This window comes from Ursus maritimus, unplaced genomic scaffold (genome assembly GCF_017311325.1).
Source record: "Ursus maritimus isolate PB19 unplaced genomic scaffold, ASM1731132v1 scaffold_15, whole genome shotgun sequence".
NCBI classification, from domain to species: Eukaryota; Metazoa; Chordata; class Mammalia; order Carnivora; family Ursidae; genus Ursus; species Ursus maritimus.
Genome location: NW_024423897.1, coordinates 7766751 through 7791268, shown reverse-complemented (window position 1 = coordinate 7791268; position 24518 = coordinate 7766751). Strand labels below are relative to the sequence as shown.

At 44.6% G+C, this 24518-nt stretch overlaps 1 protein-coding gene across 2 annotated transcripts in view; it reads left to right on the top strand.

The window, feature by feature from the left end:
- TENM2 (teneurin transmembrane protein 2) overlaps positions 1-24518 on the top strand; it is a 905304-nt gene that overhangs the window by 703178 nt on the left and 177608 nt on the right. For both annotated transcript variants that reach the window (XM_040630317.1, XM_040630318.1), the window contains one exon: positions 6714-6919. In XM_040630317.1, the coding sequence (XP_040486251.1) occupies positions 6714-6919 (206 nt within the window). The remainder of the gene's footprint in view (positions 1-6713; positions 6920-24518) is intronic.

The window sequence follows — 24518 nt, the reverse complement described above, 5'->3', positions numbered from 1 at the left end:
GTAATGACTGAAGCAATATTCTGAATTCAACTTTATTTGCAATAGATAAAACTATGTGAGGCAGAATAATCTGCAAGGCAGATTTATGTCGAGGTGCCTCTGGAGTTCGGTTAAGTTTAGGAAGTATTAATATGAGGCTTCATTTCCCTGGTATGACTACGAGTCCATTCCCGTTATCACTTGTTTGGGGAATAGTCTCGCTGTTTCCATAAATGAATTATGGCAACATTTTCTGAAATGATTAGCTCCTAATGTGGCTATGGAAGGCTGTCGTTTTGCTCAACATCAGTCTTACTTAACTGGTTGGAATTTTAGGTACATGTTTCTGAAATAGGCAATAGCTTCACATTTACATGAGCAATCTTCCGTGGAGTTATAGAGGTGGACTAGCCTGTAAAATTGATCATTAGAGTGTTGCCTCAAAAATCCCAGAAATCTCATCTTTAAGCTGGAGATGAACCAGCCAGGACCATCACGAAGCATCTGCTTCTTAGGGCAAAGTGGTCATCATCTCCACTTTCTGTCCTGCAGCTCATAGGTAGGGAGCAAAGTTTGACGCGGAAGCCACGGTTCAGGGAGATAGAGGCGGGACTGCGTGCTGCTTGCCAGGCCACCATGCTCAGTCACTAGCCAGAACCCAAGGGTGGTGGCCAGACTTTTGGTGAATGATTGTGCAATGGCTGTTTAAATCTTCTTCTCCTGATGCCACCAATTCAAGCCCACCTAGGGTCCACGGGACCTTGCCCTGCTGTCTGGACAAGGGATAATGGGAGTAGGACAACTTTTGATGTTGACCAAAAATTACCTAGTGCTGTAGTAGATGCTTGACAAATGTTTGCTGCATGACGTATGGGTGAATGACCTACACGTCATTGCTCGGGACGTCCATTAGTCATTATTAAGTGAAGAAAATCCGGCAGCGTTTCGCTAATGCAGCCTGCGCTGTTGTCCACATGAGAAGCCGCTAGAGTATACATCAGCACCTGGAATTTGGAGCACATGAACTTGTGACTTTGTTTTCTCTGTCCTTAGCGGCTTCCTTCATGTGACAGGTCCCTCCCTGTCTGTAGACATACTGATCACTCATTGAGGACTGACGTCAGCTGCCCTGGAAAGGGACTTCCTGTTTCACTGAGTCCTACCCCACCTGTTAGCCCTTTCTTAGTTCATTGTGCCTATACTAGGCAGCCTATATTTTAATTAGACCATCACAAATTTATACTCCAGGTCTGCAATAAATAGTTATGGCTGTGTGTAAGCAGCACAACACCCGGGTAGAAAGGTGCAGATATACCACAAATTGGGTCCTGCGTATGTTACCCTGGTTAATCCTCAAAAGCAACCCCATTATACAGATGAGTAGACAAACCCAGATTGGGGCAGTGGTTAGCCCAGCACACAGCTAGTAGTTGTCAGAGCTGGGATTCAAACCCGGGCTGACAGCTCCGCTGTGCCGCATGCCTCCTGAGATCTCTGTTCTTCATAAAGGCAGTCCCCCCGAGGAGGGCGCGGAAGATAGAAACCTTAATTACTTTGTTACCTTGTTGCCTGTCTCTCAGTGGCACTCTGTTAGGAATTGGCCATGTTTGTGGTCCCAGAATAGCTTGCAGGGCCAGGGAGAGCCCAGGTTCAGATCCTGCTTTGTGGGACTGGGAGCCTGGCTCAGGGTGCCGGCCTCTTTGACCTTCGAGAGCAGCACAGACCTTCACGCCTGGACACCAGCCCAGGGACTTGGCCTCCCAGGACGGACTCATGGAGACGGTTCCCCACACGGGCTCCAGCAATGTGCAAAAGCCACCTTCCCTTTTTATCTCTTTCGAGGCAGTATTTGCATCACATTTTTTCCCTTTATGTTCTTTTTAAAATTAGAGAAGTTCTGCACACTCATTTTAAAGATGTTTTGTTAAATATATAGAAAAAGATTTTTCCCTTGGCTATAAAGAATGTTAGTGTAACAGTTGGCAAATTTGGATCAGGTCTATAAATTAGGAATACCATTATATCAATGTTAATTTTCTGTTTTTGAGAACTGTGCGGTGGTTCTGAAAAAGGGTATCCTTGTTTTTAGGAAAAACGCATAGAAATATTGAGAGGTAAAAACAATCTTCTGTAACTTAGTCTCAATGTTTCAGCAAAAAAATAGAATGATAGAACAAATATGTATTAAATTTATGGAATCTGGGTGAATGATATGCAGGACTTCCTTGTACTATTTTTTTAATTTTTCTGTAAATCTGAAATTATTTCAAAATGAAGATTTTATATATAAAAGTATGTATTTGTGGGCAGTAGTGAAAATTCCACTTTGCAAAAGCATAATTCGGTTGCATATCTGGAGAATTTAGTTTGAAAGTAGTCACTAGCTTTTAACGGTAACTGTAACTTATGTTAAATTTATTAAAAGTGAAATCTCCTTCACTTGCTGACCCCTGCTACCTCCCGCAGGCAACACACACACACACACACACACACGCTTATATTATACCCTTTGCAGCTCGTACACAGAGACCCCACCCCCACTCTGTAGAACATAGTAGGCTCCAGTAGAATGCCCCTTAAGATATCTGTGGGTCCAAACCACTCTCTTGTAGTCAAGGACACTGAGACCTTGAGAGCTAAACAGGCTTCAAACCAGCCAGCTGCTTAGTAGCAAGGAGGGGAGTTCAACCGAAGAGTTCATTTACACCCCTATTCCTTTCCACAAAAGGTCCAAGGTCGTTAAGTATCAGGATTAGGACCCATGGCTTTTGCTTATTAATCTAAGGACCTTTCCACTACATTTCAGCTCCCCTGGCTTGCTTACTTATTTCTAAGGTTTTACACAAAAGATAAATTAAGAGTTTACTCATGATTTTTGAAAAGGATTCACAAGGCAGTTTCCTTTAAATAGTAAATTACCCTGTAAAGCTTTTGAGCTTTCCATTTTATTTAGGAGAAAAAGTCAATTTACATGCAACTTTTCAAAATAAATCTTCCTTAAGGCTCCCGTTCTACCTAGTAGTCGCAGGGGTTATGTTAAAACACCCCATCAGATGGGCAAATAAAACTTGATTCAGTTCAACAAACATTTATAAATCACCCACGGTTTGCCAGCGTAAACCACAGAGAACCCAAAGATGCATTCGGGGTCAGGGCCTACGGTGTCTAATATGAGAGACTTGGGAAGGTAAGCAGATCAATTGCAGGACCGAGCAACAGGTGCCGGACTCATTAGTACACTTAAGGGTAGAAGCTGTGAACACGGAGAAGAGAAGCCTATTTGTCTGGTGGTAGGAGCGAAGGAGGGGTAAAAAGAAAAAGAGGGCACCAGTGTGAAGGTGGAGGGTCCCACCAAAAATCAGTAGTGAAAACAGATCCTGACTACCTGTTTTACAGTTGTTTCCATAGTTAAGTCTATGTCAGAAGAACTCGACACTCTCCCTCGATTGGTGGGTATACAGATACATAAACGCATATATACATGTGTGCATGTATAAGTACAGATATATCACATATCCATACAATGTTGCTTTTCTTTTAGAAAATCCTTTACAAAGAAAGCTAGGTGCTTTCCCTTATAGTTTTTCATTTTTTTTAATTTAATTAAATGGAACTAACTAGCATTTATTTTGCTATTATTATGTGCTAGGCCCTGTACAAGTCCTCCTTCGTGTACTCCCATTTGTTGCTCCCACCCCATGAGACAGTTACTAGTATCATTTCCATTTTACATTAAAAAAAAAAAGGAGGCCCAGAGAGGTTAAGCAAATTGCTAGAGGTCACACAGCAAGGAAGAACTGGAGACAGCATTTTAACCCAGCTCTGTCTGGCTGCAAAACCTGTACTTCATCCCTCACGTGCGCTGCCTCCTTTAGCGGATGAGACATGAAGGAGGGGAGCCTATGAAACCCCAGGAGGGGGTGTGAACACTGAAAAGGCAGCCGGTACTCACTGGTAGTAGCAGCTGATTTACCGAAGGCAGTGTCCTGAAGTTGGGTCTAGTAAAAGAACGGGGATCCCACTATGATACGAACCAAACCCCTGAGGCTCCTTGTCTGAATTTCTCCAGAGCGACTGCTCTCTGGCAGCTGGCGCCCTTGCGAATCTCTTGCTTCCTCATTTGGCTTGACATTATCAAAATCCGTTTAGGTTTCAGCAGTAGATTAGTGGGCTCGTGGGTGCTGATTTCCTGCTTCTTTTTCATATCCTGTCATTAACCCAGCAACCCCTGAAAGCCCAACAGACATGAAGGAAAGCCCATCTTATTAAGTTTAAAGATGAATAATTTCTTTAAAATTCTTTTTTATTTTGAATGAATTTCTTTAACTTGTTGCCACACTATGATTGCTGGGGTGACTAAACTGTTCTTCCCCAGGGGCCCTTTTTATTACACCCCTTCTTTACTGGGTCCTTTATATTATATCCCTTCCCCCAAAAGGCCTTAATGTGGGGGGAGGGGGGAATCTGCCAACAGCAGCATTTTTAAGTACAAATTAGTTTTCAAATCATAATAATTAGAGCTTCTGATTAATGGGTGATAACAAGTGTTTCCCCCTGGACATGTCATTATTTCAGCAAAATAAACAACATTCTGTTTAGGCTGAGAGCCTTACAGATAATAATAATAATGATAGCTAATTTCTATTTAGGACTTGTGTTGTGCCTAAAATTATGTTAAGAGCTTTGCATGGATTCGCGCATTAAATCCTCATAACAACCCTGTAAAATAAGTAATAGTGTCCCAGCGATACAGATGTGGGGACTAAGGCACAGAGAGCAGATAAACTTAGCAAGTGGCCAAGCCGGGATTTGAACCAGGGCAGTCTCAGCCCAGAGTCGCTCCTCTTCCATACTGTGTAGTATTTCTCCCCCTACAGGGAAGTATTGCATGTCCGACATCCACATAACATGTTTGAGGAACAAACCATCTAGTCCCATCGAAAGATCTGACCCATTCGTGACTTAGTAGTTGTTTCTTCTTAACGATATTGTGTGATGAAAGCTTCCAAACTTCCCTTAGAAGCCTGTTCCCTGGTTTTATCATTCTAGAGGCCAAGAGTTTCTTTTTAAAGTCCAAATCATTGTTTCTCCTGCTTTATTTTAAGCCCTTGTTGACTTTTTATTTGATCTGCTATTGAGCTAAATAAAAATGAATCATCCCCTCTCTTGTTTTAAAACACACACACACACACACACACACACACACACACACACGGAGGAAAAAAAAATAACTTCACACCCTCAAGTCATTCTGTGGTTTTCTTTTATAATTTAGATGTGGAAAACCTTCAGAGATCCAAAAATTTCACCTCTCCATTTTACAGATGGAGAAAGTGGCACCAAGGTCATTAATGAGTCTTGTCTTGATGCAGGGGCTAGATAGTAACAGACCAGGGCTGCTAAGTCAGACAGCTCCACTAACCCTTCGTGCCAGCCTTCAGCAATCCCATGATCTCTCCTGACCGAACAAGACCTTTTGCACTGAATTGGAGCCAAATATAGATAAATATTTTCAGAAAAGCCTGTCTATTACAGAATGCAGAAGGGAGCTTGATTCTCATCCTTTGCCCATCAGGCTAAAGAAGTTTTCCGACCCACAAGGCCACCAAAGTGACTGATCAAAAAGTGAAAAGACCCCCAGAACTTCTTTCAGAAGTTCCATCTGAACAAGTCACAAATGACCATTATAAAGCTAGATTCCACTTAGGTTTTATTCCCATTTAAGAGATCAGGAAAACAAGGCTCTGAGAGATGAACTTGCTTTCTTTGGGCGACTGCTAGTAACTCCCAGCTTTTTCTTAATTCTGTGTTTGCAAATAAAGAGTATAGAAGGTACTGGCTGCTTCACTGTTACTAAGAGATCCTCTTTAAAAATCGGTATTTCTGCAACTCCTTTTGTTAAAGTTCTGAAGGAAACTGAATGTGGGTAACCAATATTTTCTATATACGTGATTTCAAATGCAACAGAGATGCATGAGAGAAGTGTGATTCCCACATGGTGCTTCGATCCCTCCCAAGGAAGGAGTCACCCCCAATATTAGGTCAGTCTGAGATCCAGTCCTTATTTTCCGTTGTTACTTACTCTGAGCCAATGTTTGTTCATTGTTGCTTCCTTTTTTTTTTTTTTCATTTATGAAAATGTCAGTATATTGGACTTGTTTCTGGCTGGGAAGAATAATTAAAGGCTACAAGAATTAAATCTGGTGCCTGGTTAATATCACTCTCATCTCCCCTGCTGATAGTTGTACACCCCAGCCCTATTCAAGGTTGTTGCAAGCTTTACATGTACTTCCCAGACTCCAGCTCCTACTGTATTTGATCAGTAAAGAGCAATTTTAGAAGAAGTTCAGAAGGCATCATGCCAGTATCGTGCCCTGGGTTATGAGTTTATACTTAAACTACTATGAGTTTCATCTTCATTTTTTTTCTTTTTTTTTTTAAAGATTTTATTTTATTTATTTGACAGAGATAGAGACAGCCAGCGAGAGAGGGAACACAAGCAGGGGGAGTGGGAGAGGAAGAAGCAGGCTCATAGCAGAGGAGCCTGATGTGGGGCTTGATCCCATAACGCCGGGATCACGCCCTGAGCCGAAGGCAGACGCTTAACCGCTGTGCCACCCAGGCGCCCCTCATCTTCATTTTTTTTTCAATTCCTGGCATGCAAATAAACAGAACTGTAGAACCAACAAATATGTACAAATGTCACTGATTTGATGTCACTTCCTGTTTTCCAGTGCCCTGGTCATTGAAAAATAGCAGCATAGACAGTGGTGAAGCAGAAGTTGGTCGACGGGTGACCCAAGAAGTCCCCCCAGGCGTGTTTTGGAGATCACAGATTCACATCAGTCAACCCCAGTTCTTAAAGTTCAACATCTCCCTTGGGAAGGATGCTCTCTTTGGTGTTTACATAAGAAGGGGACTTCCACCATCTCATGCCCAGGTATGACCACGCTCGATGGAACTAGGGGTTTAAAGAAATTCCCACTCTGTACCCACTAGGATGGCTGTGATTGAACGTTGGACACTAACAAGTGTTGGCAGGGATGTGGAGCAATGAGAGCATTGGCGTATTGCTGGCGAGGATGTAAAATAGTGCAGCTGCTGTGGAAGAATCTGACAGTTCTTCAGTAAGTCAAACCTAGAATCACCGTGTGACCCAACAATTCTACTTCTAGGTACACACACAGAGAACCGAAAATGTTCTTTCTCATAAAAACATACACATGAGTGTTCAGAGCTCGTTATTCATCATAGCCAAAAAGTGGAAACAACCCAAATGTCCATGAACTGATGAATGGATAAACAAATATGACCTATGCATACAGTGAAATACCCCTCAACTATAAAAAGGAGGGAAGAGTTGTTCCATGCTAAAGCATCGATGAATCTTGAAAAGTATGGTTCTAGGTAAAAGCCAGATACAAAAGGCCACGTACTGTATGATTCTATCTATTGTCCAGAATAGGCAGACCCATAGAGACAGCAAGGTGATGAGTGATTGCCAGGGGTGGGGGAGGAGGGAATCGGGACTGACTGCTGGTAGGTTTGGGGTTTCTGTTAGGGGTGTTATCAATGCTCAGGAATTAGATAGTGGTGACGATTTTACAACATAGTGAATATATGAAAAACTACTGAATTATAGAATGGCAGAATTTATGTTGTATGAATGGTATCTCAAAAAAAAAAAAAAAAAAGATGACGTTCCTACCTGGTGAAGTCAGCTTTGCCAGCCCTGGAGGTTAATCCTCGGGCATTTTCACTTCAGGTATTCTAGTTACTGGATTAATTTGTGAAAATATCAGTAGGAGACATCCCAATATATCTCAAAAGAGTTGTGTAAATTAACTAAAATTCAGCCATTTCTCCATGATTTCTGTTCTTCCCTCTACTGAGTTCCTTGGGATGTCCTTGGCACTATGAAAGTGAGATTATCCCCAGCGTTGGGAATGAAGAGATTATGGATTTCATTGTTTTTCATCCATCCTTTAATTTGTCCTGGTAGAGATTTTATTATATACACACCATTAGGGATAAATTAACACCCACCTAGCTTGGTTTTCTTTTCCAATAAGAATTGCATATCCCAAGAAAAACCAAGTAGGGCTTTCCTGCCTCATTTGCTTTCAAATCCAGCAAGTACATAAAGAAGTACATTAGGAAAATACCCCAGTGGAAGGAAAACTTCCTTAACTACTCATTATATCCAGTCAAAGATGACTTTAAAATGTGCTGGAAAGGTATTCATCTAGAAAATTGAATTGAAAGAATTGAAAGCTCTAAACCCATTGGCAAATGCAAAAGAGTGAGGCCACCATTTCTTTGTCTTAGGCTCATGGCAGACATTGCTAATCGATGGCTGCACTTTTTCCTCCGTGAGCTCAGTGCGCGGCCACTACCAACTGACCGGTGTTGGCTCTCAAAATGAAACTTACTTGCAATCCCATCTTTACAACCTGAAAGTATCAAAAAATCAGCATAAGGGGCCAGAGGAGGGCTGTGGGGCTTTTTGTTTTGTTTTCTGGTTTTGTTTTGTTTTGTTTTGTTTTGTTTTACCATACATGGCCCAGGCTATAGGCACCAATATGTAAAGTGGTAATCAATAAATCCTCCATCCATCCAGAAAATATTTATTGGTCTAGGCACTGATTATTCAGAGATGAGTTAACATAGCCCCTGACCAAGCAGAACTCCGGATACAAAAATTGCATCTGCTCTTCAAAGAGATTCGCATCCAGAGAAAGAGAGGGAGTCAGCTGAGAGGAGTCCCTGTGGCGTTTCTGTAACTTCTGGCCAGGCAGCAGGGTGCTGCCCTGGGAAATTATGCAAATTGTGAGGTGGTGTCCTTGACCTTCAGGCTCCACTGACTCTACCACAGCACAATGGAGGACTTGCAGTGGTGAAATCTGCTTATTGGCCTTATTTGAGTAAATATGAACATGGCTCTGGGCACAGCCGAGAATAAGTTTCCTCTCAGCCGGTTGGATGCAAGGAGCTTTGCTGGAGGAAAACGCTTCTTCCCCACACTATTCCAGAGCACTGTTGTCCCCCTTCCCTTGCATGTTCCAAACAACCAGTACCATGGGAAAGCAAATGATCATGGCAAGTCGAGTAGGTAACTCCCTGTAACTGAGTGATAGTGGACAGCAGGCAGAAACGTACTCTACCCAGTTTCCCTGCTGTTCTGACATTCAGGACTCAAACCCTCAATGACAATGTCTTTTCTTCTTTTGTGGCTACACCACACTGTCCATCTCCTGCCAGGCTAGTGATTGTTCTAGCGGTCGTCCTCTCAAAATAGCTCCACTCCAGGGACAGCCTCATCACAGTTCAAGGGAAGGGGAATGAATAGGCATGGGCTGATGTATGCTGAGGGTTTCAGTCCAGCTGCCAATTTGGGAGTTTAGCGTGCACTGGAGGGTCAAGTAAGCGAGACACAACGCAGATGCTTAGAAATGCACAAGACAGGTACAATATAGGGGCGCTTCTTAAGAAAAGAAAAAGAGAAAACCCTGACTCCCTACACATTCTCATATTCAGTCACTGCCATCGCACGCACTCATGTCCATCTGATGAGCTACATTTCCTTGAGGAGACGGTGCTTAGCTCCTTGCAGGGATAGGTGACTAACTCACATCTCAAACTATTAGAGAATTTCTCATTTCTATTGGCATATCCTATCAAGGAACATAAGTTCTATGGGGATTGGCAGTCTAGCCAAGGTGACTCATTTGAGCTGGGAAGAGAGAAAGAGGAGATGGGGAGGGGGGATGACTATGAAATTCTATTGGCTGTGTTGCATAAAATAGCTATGCTTAAATTTTATTGCGTATCATGCTTTGACCAAGAGCCTACAAGGTTTAGTATCCTTGTCCAAGGATATTAAATACAGAGGAGAATCCTTTCTTACCTGCTTAAATTTCTCAAGAATCAGAGTGAGTCCCAGTTGACTTTTTGAATGTGGCTTTTTACAACGATACAGAGGCAACGTGGCATAGGGGAGAAAGCCCTGGAATTGGAGAACTCAGAATGGAGGCCCTGCTACATATTAACCAGGAGACCTTAGACTTAGCCCTTAACCTCTTTGAGCCTCAGTTTGTCTCCCTGTGTTATGTAGCTCGCGGTGCTGCTGTAATTACACCACCACAACAAAGGCAGAATGAGAAAACACTGTATACTAAAGCACAACATAAAGATATCATATACAAGTGTTTCGTGGTACTAAGAAACTCCGTGTGGCCCTAGCAAATACTGTATATAGGTGAGCAATTATGTAAATATAGCTTCTTAAGGTAAAATTAATTTTCTAGTGTGTTTTCCTTCTTATGGAAGAACAAACTGCGTTCTCATTGTAGAAAAAATTTCAAAACAGAGAAACAAAAGGAAGCAAAAACAGCTAGAATTTTTACCCCCTTTTGGTAAATGTTTACATATGTTTTTTGCTATAATAAAATCTATCAAATGCAGGGGGGAAAAAAGCTAAGAATCTAAATGGCTTAAAATAACAGAAGCTATTTTTTTGTTTACCAGGGGTGGTTTTGCCCCCAACGCAGATGGCTTTGGCAATGTTTGGGAATATTTTGGGTTGTCACACAGACAGAGGTACTACTACTAGCTAGTGGGTCAAGCCTAGGGGTGCCGCTAAGCACGCACAGGACAGCCTCCACGACAGAGAATTGCCCCTCCCAGAATGTCAGTAGTGCTGAAGTCGGGAGACCCCTCTTCACACGGTCACGTGGATTAAAGAAGACTCGGCGCAATGTCAGCCTCCTTCAAGGACACAGACCTATGGAACCTTCACTCTCAGGGAGATTCTAGTTCCCTGTAGAAAGGAAGAAGAAAGTGGTGAATTCTGGACCAATCCCTGAATACTTCTGCTTGGAAGTGACGCATGTCATTTAAGCCCTTGTCTGACGGACCAAAGCAAGTCCCATCCTAACTTCAGTGGAGCACGAAATACAATCTGATGTCGACCCTGAGACGGGGAGCACCGGAGAAATCAACGGAAAGCCCTACTGACTTACAATAAAATGTTGAGTCACCTGTCTTCGTGGCTGGTATTTGTGGACACCCTTAACTCTTTCCTGAAAGTCAAGCCTTGAGGACTTCCTACAAATTGCCAAATTGTCCTTCTGAAAGTTTCCCCCGTTACATACCCTCCACTCCTAGCTTCCAGCAGCAGGGCCGAGGCGCTCATTTTATTACCTGAATCCTTACGTACCCTGAGTGTTTTCATTGTTTCATCTTTGTCCATTTGAAAGGTAGCTATTATATTGTCTTTTGAATGCAGCATTTTGACACCCTGTATTGCATTTTTTAAGACCTAGACAAAAACAAAACAAAGTCAATATGAGCCAGTCTCATCCGACCCATTGCATAATGTCGAATTCTCAACAGGGATGGTGTGTGAGGAAGCCTAGTGCGTCTCGCCAGGCATTTGAAATCGGACAAACTGTGTCAGATTTGCTCAGCCCCAGTTCTGGAAAGGAAACCGATCAGACTTGAAGCAATAATAATAATCTGCCCTGGCTACGGTGCTAGGCATCAAAGGAAATTTCAGAGGTTGCTGCCACAAGTCAGGGTCTTGGGTGGTTAAGGCGGTGAGCAAGTTTGCTTGACAGTTCATCACTGATTGCTACTGCTATGTCAAGCCAAGTAAAATCCTTTGTGAGAACAAGTCAATAATCGGCAAATGAGGTACATGATTAACCCGAGACAACAAGATGCTCTTACCGCTTGGGAGCCCTGCTGAGCCTCACCTTCTCCACAGTCCTGTTTAGCAAATATTAAAAATGCCTATTTCATCACTCAGACTGATGGAGCCAGGAGCCCGGTGACTTCCAGAGGCAACTTGGACGCAGAGGGTGGGCTTGCAGCTCCAGCGGGTTCTTAGAGGGAGATGCTAGGGATCGCATGGCACTAAGCTAGAAGCAGACGCCGTCGACCCCCGGGGCTTTACGCTGAGATGTGTCTGTGGGCTGGGAAGTGAAACTAGCCACCAGGCACATCAAACAATAGGGAACTATTTAAGAGACCACGGATTGCTCCAGGATCATAGGAAACGCTCTCGAATCCGGGAGGTGGAGCATGTGTGGACCAAGATAAAATGAGCTGAGCACACATTCCTATTTGTCTTCATCAGCAGAATTCCCCTAAATGACATTTTTTAAAGCAAATTTATAGATGGCGATTAGTGATGTTAGCTTTTGCCCCCTTGGGTTTATCCCTTTCCAATTCAGAGCCTTCTTTGAAAATAAACTCTCACTTTTCTTTGTCCCATTCTCTCTTGCCCAAGTATGTAAATGGCACACAGTTGCAATCAGAGGTGGGATGGGCTAGGTCCCAGGGAGAGGGGGATATTGAGTGCTCTGAGCACCGTGCTTCTCTCCCCGCTGACTGGTCAGATGGGCTCTCCCCCGACATCACCCCTTCCTGTGGAGCTGTGAGCTTCGTGCAGAGGGAATATCAGGGTATGACTGTCAGCTTGCATAGCACGTCACAAAACGATTTAACTTCATTTTGGAGGGAGACATATTTTTATAGGCATGTTTTTCAGACCTTTCCTTTCCCAAAGAATTTGAGGTATGGAGAAAAATTTTGTGAAACCAAGAGAGACTTGGTGTGTTCTGTATTGTACTTAAAGTGCTTTTGGAAAGGTGTTTCTCAGGAGGCCCCTTGTGATTATTTGGTGTATCCTAACAGGACCCGAAGCTGCCACTTAAATGAACGGGTGCCCTCCTGGGCAGCCACCAAGCAGAGCTAGGGAGAAATCCCAGGGCTGCTTGAGTTTTACAAGAGAGCTGGTGTGGAGGGGATGCATGGGAGGACACTGTGGGTGTTTTTCAGGACGGGTAACACTTGAGAATGTGGAACTCAGGGAGAAAAAAACAGAAACTGGGAAGACAGGGAGGAGGAAGAGAGGATAGCAAGTACCACATCATGTATTTAGACTGAGCAGACTCTCAGAGGCTCTGTAATTCAGGAGTTTGCAAATTTTCTAGGCAAAGACCTTTATCTTCAAGTGAGATCTTATGTAGAACCCCAAAAATAAAATGGATAAAAGCAACGATTTTATTAGCATAACTATAGTGTATAGTTCAAATCTATATTTATTATAATGTTAATCTTGGAATATGTATGTTTACTGTATGTGTAATAGAAAAAACTCTATATACAGCTACACAGATAGAGACACAGGGAGAGAGACTAACTCATGGGGGGATCGCCTCTCGGTTCAGGTAAGGAGAACAGGACTGAGAATTAGGTTCAGAAATGCACTTGCTGTTACCCATAATAAAATATTAACAGTAAAGTGCACTCCCTCCCCATCTCCAGCACACACGCACGAAGATTGGAAATAAATACGACAAAATGTTAACATTTATTCATTTGAGTGGTTCAGATATGGATATTCGTCACCATATTCTTTATACTTTTCTTAATTTTTGTAATGCCTCTCTCTTTAAGAAAAGTGCATTTGTGACAAGCTTGAATCTATTTTGAGTAAAAGAAGCATTAGGAGGCTATAGATGGTGACTATAATCTTATATCATGCTCAAGATTCAATTTATTTATATACTTTGTTTTGTTTGCACCATTTTGAGAAAAATCACAATGAATATATATACGTAAGTTGCAAATCACAGCAGTATTTTCTTTAATCCTTTCCTTTACGGGCTCTGACTACTCTTCAATTAAATTGATCCACAAGCTTGAAAGAGGAGCAATAGGAAATAATTGTTTCAAGGCTAAATCACTTAAGAAATCTAACGACTTCCATCCCTTGCCTTAAATACAGAAATAGAGAGGCTGCACCCTAAACTTAAAGTTAGCTTTGAAACTGTCTTCACTAAAACACACACACACACACACACACACACACACATATACACACATATAGATATATACGTAGACCTATAGGATACATATGAATATATACATATATATATATCGTGTCCATTTGAAATGGCACTCCTGGTTTCACATTCTGGCACAAACTGGTACTTCTGTTCTGCATGGCATTTGGTGGGACAGGATCTACCAGTGCAGCTGCTTACACAACTTTATCGGAGCAAGGACACACCAGTGTGCGTTCAAAGAAAGCCGCTTGCAGATCGATAAGTTTCCTAATAAATGAGAGTTACAGAAGTTCAAGTCTATGTTCAGAGATATTAAGAAAAGCTTTATTCCCACATCTTCACAAAAATTAATGGCTCTTAAAATGTTAATTGAAGCCCCTTTCAGGTTAAGGATGTTTTGTAAGGAAGCAAAAGTTGTTATAAGACAAAAACATTCATTAATCATCTGATCGCTTATAAAAATGTTCTCCACTCGGAGCTCCCTCCCGGTGTAACACTAGTTCCGATAGTAAGTGTCAGCATTAGCTGGTTGCTCGACATGCCAGGGACTATTTCCCGTGAATGATTTTATCCTCGCGATGACCCAGTGAGATAGGCGCTATGAGGAACAGTCCCCGTTTACACGTGAAGGAACGGAGATGTCGTTCAGAGCCTTGAGGCTGGTATGTCCGGAGCAGAGCAGTCAGACCCCTCTTTCTTCTGGTCTCTGGAAGGCGCTCTGTTCCAGGAGCAGCCTGTGCAAAGTGCCATGTAAACACCGTCACTGGTGGGCTACCCGTAAAACTCACGCGCAAACAGGCATCTCATTAAGGCAGTGACAGGGGTGCCGGAGATCTGCCTTGAAGGGCAGGGGGAAGCCTTGGTAAATCTGGATCTGGCTGAGGAAACGCAGGTAACGAGGTGACAAAATCAGCCCTTCCGAGAGGACGGTTATAATGACATCAAGAGAGGTGCTAGGATTTGACAAAGACGTCCAGGATGTTTACAGAAATATCCCTTTTGATGGTGTTACACCAGTCGAGCTCGATTGACGCTGCCTTGTTCTCGAGTGTTCCATCGATTCGGAGCTGACATGGTGCTCATCTTTGACATCTCTGAGACCAGGATGTGTTTTGCAATCGATGAAGCTGAGAAACAACGAAATGTTTGCCCTCACATTTTTGTTTATGGAAGGAAACTAAATGTGCATTCGAACAATTAGAGTGTGGTTCCTACTATAACCTGAATTTTCCTAAGTCTGAGATAAAAATAATTTGTTCATAATTAGAGCTTCATTCTTCAAGATAAAGTCCTAATCGTGTTCCCATTTGTTAAGGGCGTTCATTTTAAGTGGCCTGTTATTAATTCCAAATATCCTCAGATAATAGATAGTATAGTATATATCAAGTCAGTGCAGGGATTTAAGTGTAATTTTCAAAATATGTAAGTACACAGATAAAAATAAAGCATAAGTAAACATTCTGTGGAATGCCGGTGCTGCTGTTCCCAACACAGACAAGCATGGGCAGAAAAAGTATGGACCAGTCCAGACTGCCTGGTCTTGAACTTCAGCCTCTAGTACTTTGCAGCTGTGTGGCCTTGGACAAGTCACTCAGCCTCTCTGTGCCTCCATTACCTCATCTATAAAGTGGAGACAGTAATATTACACATTCATAGCATTGCTGTGAGATTTAAATGAGGTAATCCTTATAAGGTGCTTGGAACCGTGCCGGCACATAGAAATGATAGCAGCTACTATTACCATGCTTTTCAAAGCATCTATAACACAAGCCCCAAACAATACAAAACAAATTTCAATTTTTTAAAACGATAACCTTTATTTGTGTTTTTCTCATTATAAAAGCAATATATGATGATGCTAGAAAACATAGAAAACAACATTTTTTAGTATATTTTCCAGACAGTTTTCTATTCACATGTAGCAAACATTTTTACAAATATAGGATTATACCATACATGCAGTTTTTATCCTGATTCTTTGCATAAAGATAGGTAGGGAACATCTTTCTGAATCTGAATATTCTTCCATAAACTCATTGCAAATGCTTCACAAATAGTCCATTCTAAAGATTAAAAAGTTTTGGAACCAATCTCCCTTTTTCAGCATTAGAATCCTACTACTACAGTAAACATCTTTGCGGGTTTATGTTCATGTATTTTTTTAATAATTTCCTTATGATGAATTCTTAAGAGTGAAATTGCTAGCACAAAGGATTTGCAATATGTCAAGCTTTTGTAACAATAATAATAGGCATAAGAATAGCTGACATTGATTGCTTACCATGAGCCTGGCCCGACTCCTAATGGCCCTCAGTGGTCGGTGCCGTTACTATCGCTGGCTTAGGGATTGGAGAGTGGAGATTCCGAGAGCCGAAGTAACTTGCCCAAGGTCACGCTGCTGCCTGGTAAAAGATTGAGAAGCTGCCTGGTGTCTGGGATTCTGTTCCTCTTTGGTGCTTGGAAAGCCATTCTGTGACTGGACACATTCCCAGTTCTCTCCCTGTCTTCGGGGATTTGATTCATTTTCACCACCAGCCCACAGAAGACCCTCCTATTGATCTTGGGAGGGCGAGGAGCCAAATGTGACATTTTTGATAAGCCATTGGCTAAAGACCATTACATGGGAATGTGCAGTAAATAAGAATTCACATCAGCAAGGCACCGAGAGGTAAGACCTCCATTTTCCTGGCCTTGTGGGAGAGGTTTTGTGCCTCTTGGAGTAGCCTTGAGGTGTTCATCAGTTTCACTGAACTTGACCTCTATACTGTGGCTCACTTGGTCTTCAGAGCAATACCTTCCACCCTTCTCCAGGGTTGGATCGAAAGGCAGTGTGATAAGGGCATGAGCTTGTGGGAAGACAAAGTATGAAATCAATCCATCCATGCATTCAACAAATGCTCACTGGATGTCTATAGTGGGGATACAGAGATGAAAGGTATTGGCCCTACTTTAAGGAGATGGGGACCTGACAAGTTAAGTGACAATGGCAGCATGATGTAGGGAGGGCCGTGAGTTGCAAGACAAGAACTGACTCTCTGGAATTGGCTTGCTCTGGGTTTGAGTCTTCTCTCTCCTCTGTATAGCTGAATGTTTATGGCCAAGTCTCTCTAGATTCAGTTTCACCATCCGTGAAATGAGGACTATACCTCATCAGGTTGTTGTGAGTATAAATGAGGTAATGCCTAGCAAATAGTAAGCACCCTGTGGAGATCAATCAGTCAGTCAATCCGACTGGTCTACAGCCCTTACAGCTCGCTCACAGGTAACTTAGCAACCGGTGGTCTCTACAGGGAGAGCGGTAAGCCCTCTGGCGGAAACCAGAGAGGGCACACAGACTGAGTTTTAGTTGCTCCTCCTCCAGCCCCTAATCCAGTTTGCAAATATCAGGGTCTTCCAACTTGGTCAAGTGTTTCCCTTCCCCCCTCGATCGTTGTGTAAATATGTGAGGTGGCAGGGGGCGGGGGTCCCTCTCCTGGGGCACAATGCGCACCGCATCCAGCCATGTCCAGTCCAAGTCCCGCTCTCCGTGGGATGGCAGAGGGTGGACCACGTGCCTCGTGCTAGCCCTCCTCTCTTGTGTGTTTCCTGAGCTGATGCCGTACGTCGTTACGGAGTTTGTGCTTGCCCCTGGTGTGATAAACTAATTACATGTGAGCTATGATGATTAGTAAAGAGTTGGGTACAGGAGGTTTAAGAGCCTAAAAATGGGCCACCAGATGTAACCTGTGCGGGATTTTAGGAGAGCTTCCTGGAGGAGATGCTAAACAAGCGGAGTCCTGGAAGGCAAGTTAAGCAGATAAAGGAAGAGGAAAGAGAGGGAAAGATCTTTCCAAGCAGAGGACAGTGAAGATACCCCTTGATCTGTGGGCTGTGTTGAAGCTTGACATAACGATCGTCCTCTTTTTAGAAGCTGTGCTTTTCTTTGGTCATCGCTCGCCAGCAAGGATATAGCTTTTCCCCTCAGCACTGGCTCTTACAAGACAGGGGGCGACTGAGGAGGATGGCGGCTATGGAGGTTTCGCGGCTGTGGCCCTGTGTGGCATTGTTGCATGTTTACGCCCACGTATGCAGCCCAGCTAGGCGTGTGTTAAATCAAAGGAAAAAGTGGCCCCATGCCATGAAGCTCTGAGTCACCCTTGCGAGATGGACTAGGTAATGAGGGAAGGTCTTGAGAATAGGAGATCAGGACGTAGAGTTTTCAACTGTTTCTCCCTGTTCTCAAAAATGTCATAGGAAAGGGTTAACAATCTCCCAAGGAGATCCTGTCTTCAGACAGAGCCATCGTTCTGCCAAAGGTAGGCTGTAATGTTGGATTCCACTGCCACTAGCTGAGCACCTACTATGTGCTGTGTGGCAAGGGGCTGCAGCAGTGGACAAGGCAGAGCTGGTCCTGCGCCTGTGGGGCTAGTGAGCACTGGCATTAAGACCCCTCCAAGAACTCCCAGGGAGGGCAGGATTGACAAGCAGCAGGAAGGTGGGAGGGAGATCAGGAGGAAGAGGAGGCCAGGCGGAGAGAATACCTCGTGCCAGGGCCCTGAGGCTGGGATGAGTTTGGTGAGTTCCAGAAACAGAGAAGAACAAGGTAGATGGAATACAAGGACAGAGAAGTTTGGAAGTAGGCAAAGGGAGTTTTTAGACCAGGGAGGGCCCACACCCAGCAAAGTCATCCCCATCTTTCCTGGAACCCTTTTTCTTCTACTCCAGTGGGACATCTCCCTGTCCTCAGGTGCCCAGCCTGCTTCCAAGTCTGGCCCTAGCACCGCTGGGCTCTGCCTTCCTTCCCTTTCTCTGCTCAGCAGCGTCTTTAGGCGACTTACACACCAGGCCGGCCACCAGATACGCTGGCAGAGGCAGCCGGGTTCTTGGAAAACTTGAAGCGACCTCCCATAGTTGTTAAGACTCGCGCAAATCCCAGTTCAAGTCTGTGCTTGGCCACCAACTACCGTCAATGGCACTGGGTACATTACATTACTTCTGTCACAGCCGTTACTCTCTCCTGAGAAATGGGGATGCAACTAGGGTTTCTGGGAAGACGGAAAGAGATAACATATGTCAGCACTTGCCCTCATGCCTGGCACAGAGCAAGTGCCCAGAAAAATAATAGACTTCGTATTTTTGATGATTACTTTTCCCACTGCTGTGCAGGGGGACACGGGATGGGACAGGCAGGGATCCCACCATTAGGTGCGTTCTGCCCCACTCCTTATGTTTCAGAACTGTGCTTGGGTCCTCTCTACCTTCTGTCTGCTTGATCCTTACCTGTGGGGTCTTGTACAATGCACTGCTACGGTCTGCAAATCCAGGTGCCGTGTCCCATCCAGAATCTAGGGGCCCGTTCTCCTAGCTGGTGGACGAGTGGCCCCAGCAGCACACACAGCTGGGCCTAGTGGCATCTAGTTCAGTGACTCGGACACACGGAGTCGGAACCGAGCTGGCGTCCTGAACAAGGCCAGCGGGGCCGCGCTCAGGGAAGCCAGCCGCCGCTGGAGCACGGCCCTGCTGCTGTCATCCTTGCACACCCCTCTGAGCCCTCAGCCTCTTTGAAGGAGAGAAAAGAAAGTGTGCTGAGCTTTAATGAGGAATCAGCCGGGCGCACTTCGCCACGGGCCTGGCTGGAGGCAGAAGATGAACAGGCCCCCATGAGTGACCCGCTGCTGCCAGTCGTCCCTGGATGTGACCAGAGACCCTGTGGTAATGTGGCTTCAAGCAGCCCTCACTCACGCATGCTGCTTCGCTGCAATCCTAGGAACTGCTGAGCATGCCCTGCCGTCTGAGGGAGAATCGACATCCGACGCTGGGAGGCCAGGGATGCCGCCAGCACGGAGCGAGGGAGCGGCAGGCCATCCATGGGAAATGTCAGCGTTTATTGCTTTTCCCGTCCACATCGACCCTCAGCAACAGACGTTCCAAATGGCAATAAAGTTATTTCCCCCCTTCTCAGGGTCCTGGACCCAGTAATAACATCTTCCTGAAGGGCAATGAGTCTGTCTTTAACCTTGCCCTCTTTGGCAGGTGTGTATCGGTGTGGCTTCCAGAAGCATCTCTTGGCTGTCTGCTCCCTGCCTGTGGATGCTCGCCCTTCTGGGAGAGTGACAGGCCCTGCTCGATGGCCCAGGCTCCTTTGCTCTCTCCTGCAGCTCTTCCTGCAAACCCACTAAGTTATCTTAATTACCATTCCTCCTTGGTCTCTACCAAGAAGTGGGGTAGATTTATAATTGGATCAGTCAAATATTTGCTGTGGTTTATTTTTTTGCCTCTCAAGTGCTCGTAAAAGTTGCATTTTCTGCCACTTCTGGTATGACTGATGACTCAAGGCACAGGCCTCGCATTGCATGGCAACACAGGTTATTTTTCAAAGGCCCAGGAAAAAGAGAGATCGGGGGGAGGCGTTTATTTTGGGTTCTTACACTATCACCTTCTGGGTGGCTTTACTGCCGAGTCAAGAGAGACAAGCTGCCTTGAGAGACAGACTTCCTCCCGCAGCCAGCCCCTGCACACATCCATCGCCTGCTGGGGTTTGGTCCTGTGCCTCCTAATCTCTTCCAGAGCTTCGGCAGATCGCTTAGCTAGAATGTGCCGTGGAGCAGCCTCTCAGCCGTCCAAGCGCAGCATGGTCTCCTGAGCGTCCCTGTGTCCAGGGTTGATCACGACGGGGTCTTGGAACAGAGGAGACAGATGTCCCTGGTAGTAAGCCTGAGTTATCAATCCCCAGTGCTGGGACATGAAAAAGAAACTCTGGCCAGGGCCTGTGCCATTGGAAAATGGCCTCCTTCTAGTGTCAGCCAGGCTGCCAAGCAAGCTGGCCAGACTGCAGTCTAGGAATCCGAGAGAGCAGAGGCTCTCCTGCACCAGATGGCCTCCCTGCAAACCGGCTTCTTACTGAGCTCCTGCCTTCCCCGCCCTAGAAGACCATCTCTGCATTTGGCTGGCTTGATCCACCTTGTGTTCCTAGCCTCCTTGATCCTCCTTGTGTTCCTAGACTCCTTGATCCTCCTTGTGTTCCTCGCCTCCAGCCCTTCCCGAAGTTACCGCGGCCGTAAACAAGGCTCCGTGATGCTGCTTTTATCATATGTTCATCTGTGAATCGGAGAACTATATACTCCAGACTGAAGCACTTTCTGGACTGAAAGGAGGAACAACCGGTGTCAGCTAGGACACTCCTGGGCAAACGGGTAAACAGACACCCCACATATAATAGTTGGGGCTTTACTCCATGGAAAGTATGCTGGAACTTACCATGCTCCTGGGCAGTGAACTGGGAGCAAAGAGAGGCATGACGTCAAGAAATCTCTGAGGGTTGTGCTGAAGTAACAAGGAAGCCTCAACATTTCGGCGGCTTAGTTTAGTAAGTGTTCGTTCTTGCTCATGTCATAATTTCAGCCTTCCTCCAAGGGCTCATGCTAGGATCCAGGCCATTCCTGTCTTGTGGCCCCACCATCACGGGCTTTAAGCCTGCTCTGGCCCCTTCCAGGGGAGGATAGGGATGGAGGGAGAGCAGCAGGGGCTGCCCGGGATACTTTATGGCAGGGTCTAGAAGGGGAGCTCATCCCACAGCTTACGTTCCACGGACTGGACACCACCGTGTGCTCCCACCTGGCTGCAAGGTGGCTGGAAAAGAGTGAGACCCTGATGTGGACAAGGATCAGCCATCACTACCACAGCGGACACTAAGAAACAGTATCAAATGGGAAGGGAAGACAAAAGAAGGAACAAGGGAAGTCCAAAGGAAGCAAGCAGGCATTGTACAGCCTCCCACTGAGAACTGGAAAAATGACGTCATCATGGCCTTATAAAGTCAGCTCTCAAATCTTGATTTATGGGAATGTGCAGCCACCATAATGGCCCATCATATGCATGTTCTGCCCCGGCCGCTGCCTGATTCAGCCTCCCTGACTGTAATGCTACCCCTTCCTCTTTCATGCAAAAAAGCACATTACGGAGTGCAAGTGATTATTATTAGAGACAAAACCTGGGACATATTCCAATTTTCTTCTTTTCGATGGAATTCATTTACGAATTTAGTATTTTATTCATTTGATATTTAATATTTACTGGCCAGACTCTGCTTGAGATAAATGAGGGATAGCAGTGAATTATGATAGTGATTGCTGACACCTTGAGGGCTTGATCACCACACACAAAGTGTAATTCTAAGTGCTTTACATGAATTGATTCACTCAATCCTTACAATGGTGTTTTGACAGTGGTGTGATTATTGTCCCCATTTTAAAGATAAGGAGACTGAGGCACAGAGAACTTAAATAGCTTTTGTGAGTGTGGCAAGAAGTAAGTGGCAGTCCTAGGATTCCAGCTCTGAAGTCTTTTTTTTTTCCCCAAGATTTTAGTTTATTTGACAGAGAGAGAGAGAGAGCATGCGCACATAAGCAGGGGGAGCAGCAGGCTCCCCGCTGAGCAGGGAGCCCAATGTGGGGCTCGATCTCAGGACCCTGGGATCATGACCTGAGCTGAAGACAGATGCTTAACCAACTGAGCCACGTAGGGGCCCCAGCTCTGAAGTCCTCTTAACCACTCTGCCATGCGGGCAACACCCCTGCCCTCCTGGAGTTTACGTTCTTCTGAGTAGACTGACAGTAAACATAAAAACAGATTATATCAGTGTAGAGAGTGACAAATAGTTTGAGAAAAGCAAAGCACAATAAAGGGTACAGGATTGAGGCACATTGGACACTGCATCGTATCACACCCACATGTCCCCATGCCCTGTTTGACAGCCCCTGGCTTACACAGTCTTCCTTTAATGAAAACTACCCCCCATGCTACTTTGGAATGAGTTGGGAGGAATGGCCAAAATAGATGTCTTCTCTCTCCTCTGACAATACCTTTGCCCAGAGCCATTTGATTGGTTGGACAGCAAGCACTGCTGCTGGTCCTAAGTCATTTCTGCTCTTGGCCAGCCAGCCAGTTCAGCAAGAGATGACTGATGTCCAAATTAATAATGAGCAATGACCCCACACAAGCAATCGCCTTCCCCAAACTTTTCCTCATGGGGGTGATTTTCTGGACCCCAAATGAAGTATATTCTTCTCACCTCAGCACCAAGGAAGTTAGGCTCATTCCTCTGGCTGACAGCAATTTGTAGTAGACATGGGTCTGGGTAGTTGGACATTTACGAGGTTGCTAAGAAACAAATGCTTTGGTTACAAAGGTCTCCAAAGCAGCATTGGTTTGTTGTATCACTTTGTGTAATTTATTTTATCCCATAAAGACAGCTGTGACCAATGGGATATGGGGTAGAGGAAAGCTAAAAAACAAATACTCCTTTTCTGAGAGATGGGGAAATTTCCACTTCCTAAGCAACCACCATCTCCCACCCCCAGATGGAAAAACTGGAACCATGTACTTCTCCTCTCTGATCATTATGATTTGCAAATAAGTAACTCATAGTCTCAAGGTACTTAGTAACATGGTTATTACCTTCCAGGCACTGCCCTAAGCATTACATCATGTCATCCTTGTAACATCTCCCAAAGTCGAGCATTATTATTCCCTAGTATGCAAACCAGGAAGAGGCTAAAAGTCAATTGACCCAACTTCAAGCAATAGCAAGTGGCAGTCAGAATTCAAACCCAACTTTGTCTGATGGTAAAGCCTTTGCACTTCAGATTACAGAGTCTTTGTTTTCAGTGATCACGTTTCAGATGGGTAAAACTGGCAATTCTGATGATGGGGAAGTCACATTAATAGATTCCTGGAGTTTAATTCTATGAAGTTCATGAAAGAGGTTATAGTCAGTGTCTGTAACCTATAAAATCCTTTTTATGGAGGGGAAGTGGTGAGAGAGAGCTTAATCCCACAGTGGTGGTTTTTATCTGCTAAAGACCTGCGCTTTGAATGTTCTCTGGAAGTCACAGTGCAACTGACTTTTCTGTGCAGTGATTTTGAACGAGTTCACAAGATTAGCCCATTTCTACAGGGGTCTTATCGATTTCCTTGTCGACAAGTAAGAGACATTGGTGTCCTCTGCCTTTTCCTTCATCCTCTCTGTCCAGCCTACGGTCAAGCGGTGTCCCTTCTTTCTTAAAAACATTCCTCCAAAGTTGTCTCCTCTCCTCATTGACTGTCCTAATCAAGACCCCTGTCACATCATACTTGGGTTTCTGCAACACTGCCCAGCTGGTCTTCCTGGTTCTTTTCATTCTCCTCTCTGCCATATCCTGCCTGCAAATAAATTCCTCAAAACATTCCTTTCATTGCATCAGTCACTGCTCAGGGATCATCCATGGCTCCCACTTGCCCACCAGAGGATTTCGCCATTCTCTAGGACAGGGCTCTCTTGGGTCACACTGGCTCCCCCCGACCCTGTTCCCCTCATCTTGGTAGCCTTCATTGGCCAATCAGTCTCTCATTGATCACTTCTAGTTAGGAGCCCAATTTCCACTGAAACAGTTTCACATTTAATTGCTGGTTTATCTGAGAGAGTTAGGTCTAAGTTTTTGCTTGGCCACTTAGTTGCTGTGTGACTTTTGACAAATCGTTTGACTTCTCTGAGCTTCAGTTTTCTTATCTGTAAAATGAGATACAAAGAGTACTTATCTTTAGGGTTTTTGCAAGAATAAAATGAAATTATGATGGTGGTAATGATGATAGCTAGCTAATATGTATTTTGTGTGTGCTCTGCGCCAGGCACTGTTCTCAATATTATCTTATTCTTCACGACAACCT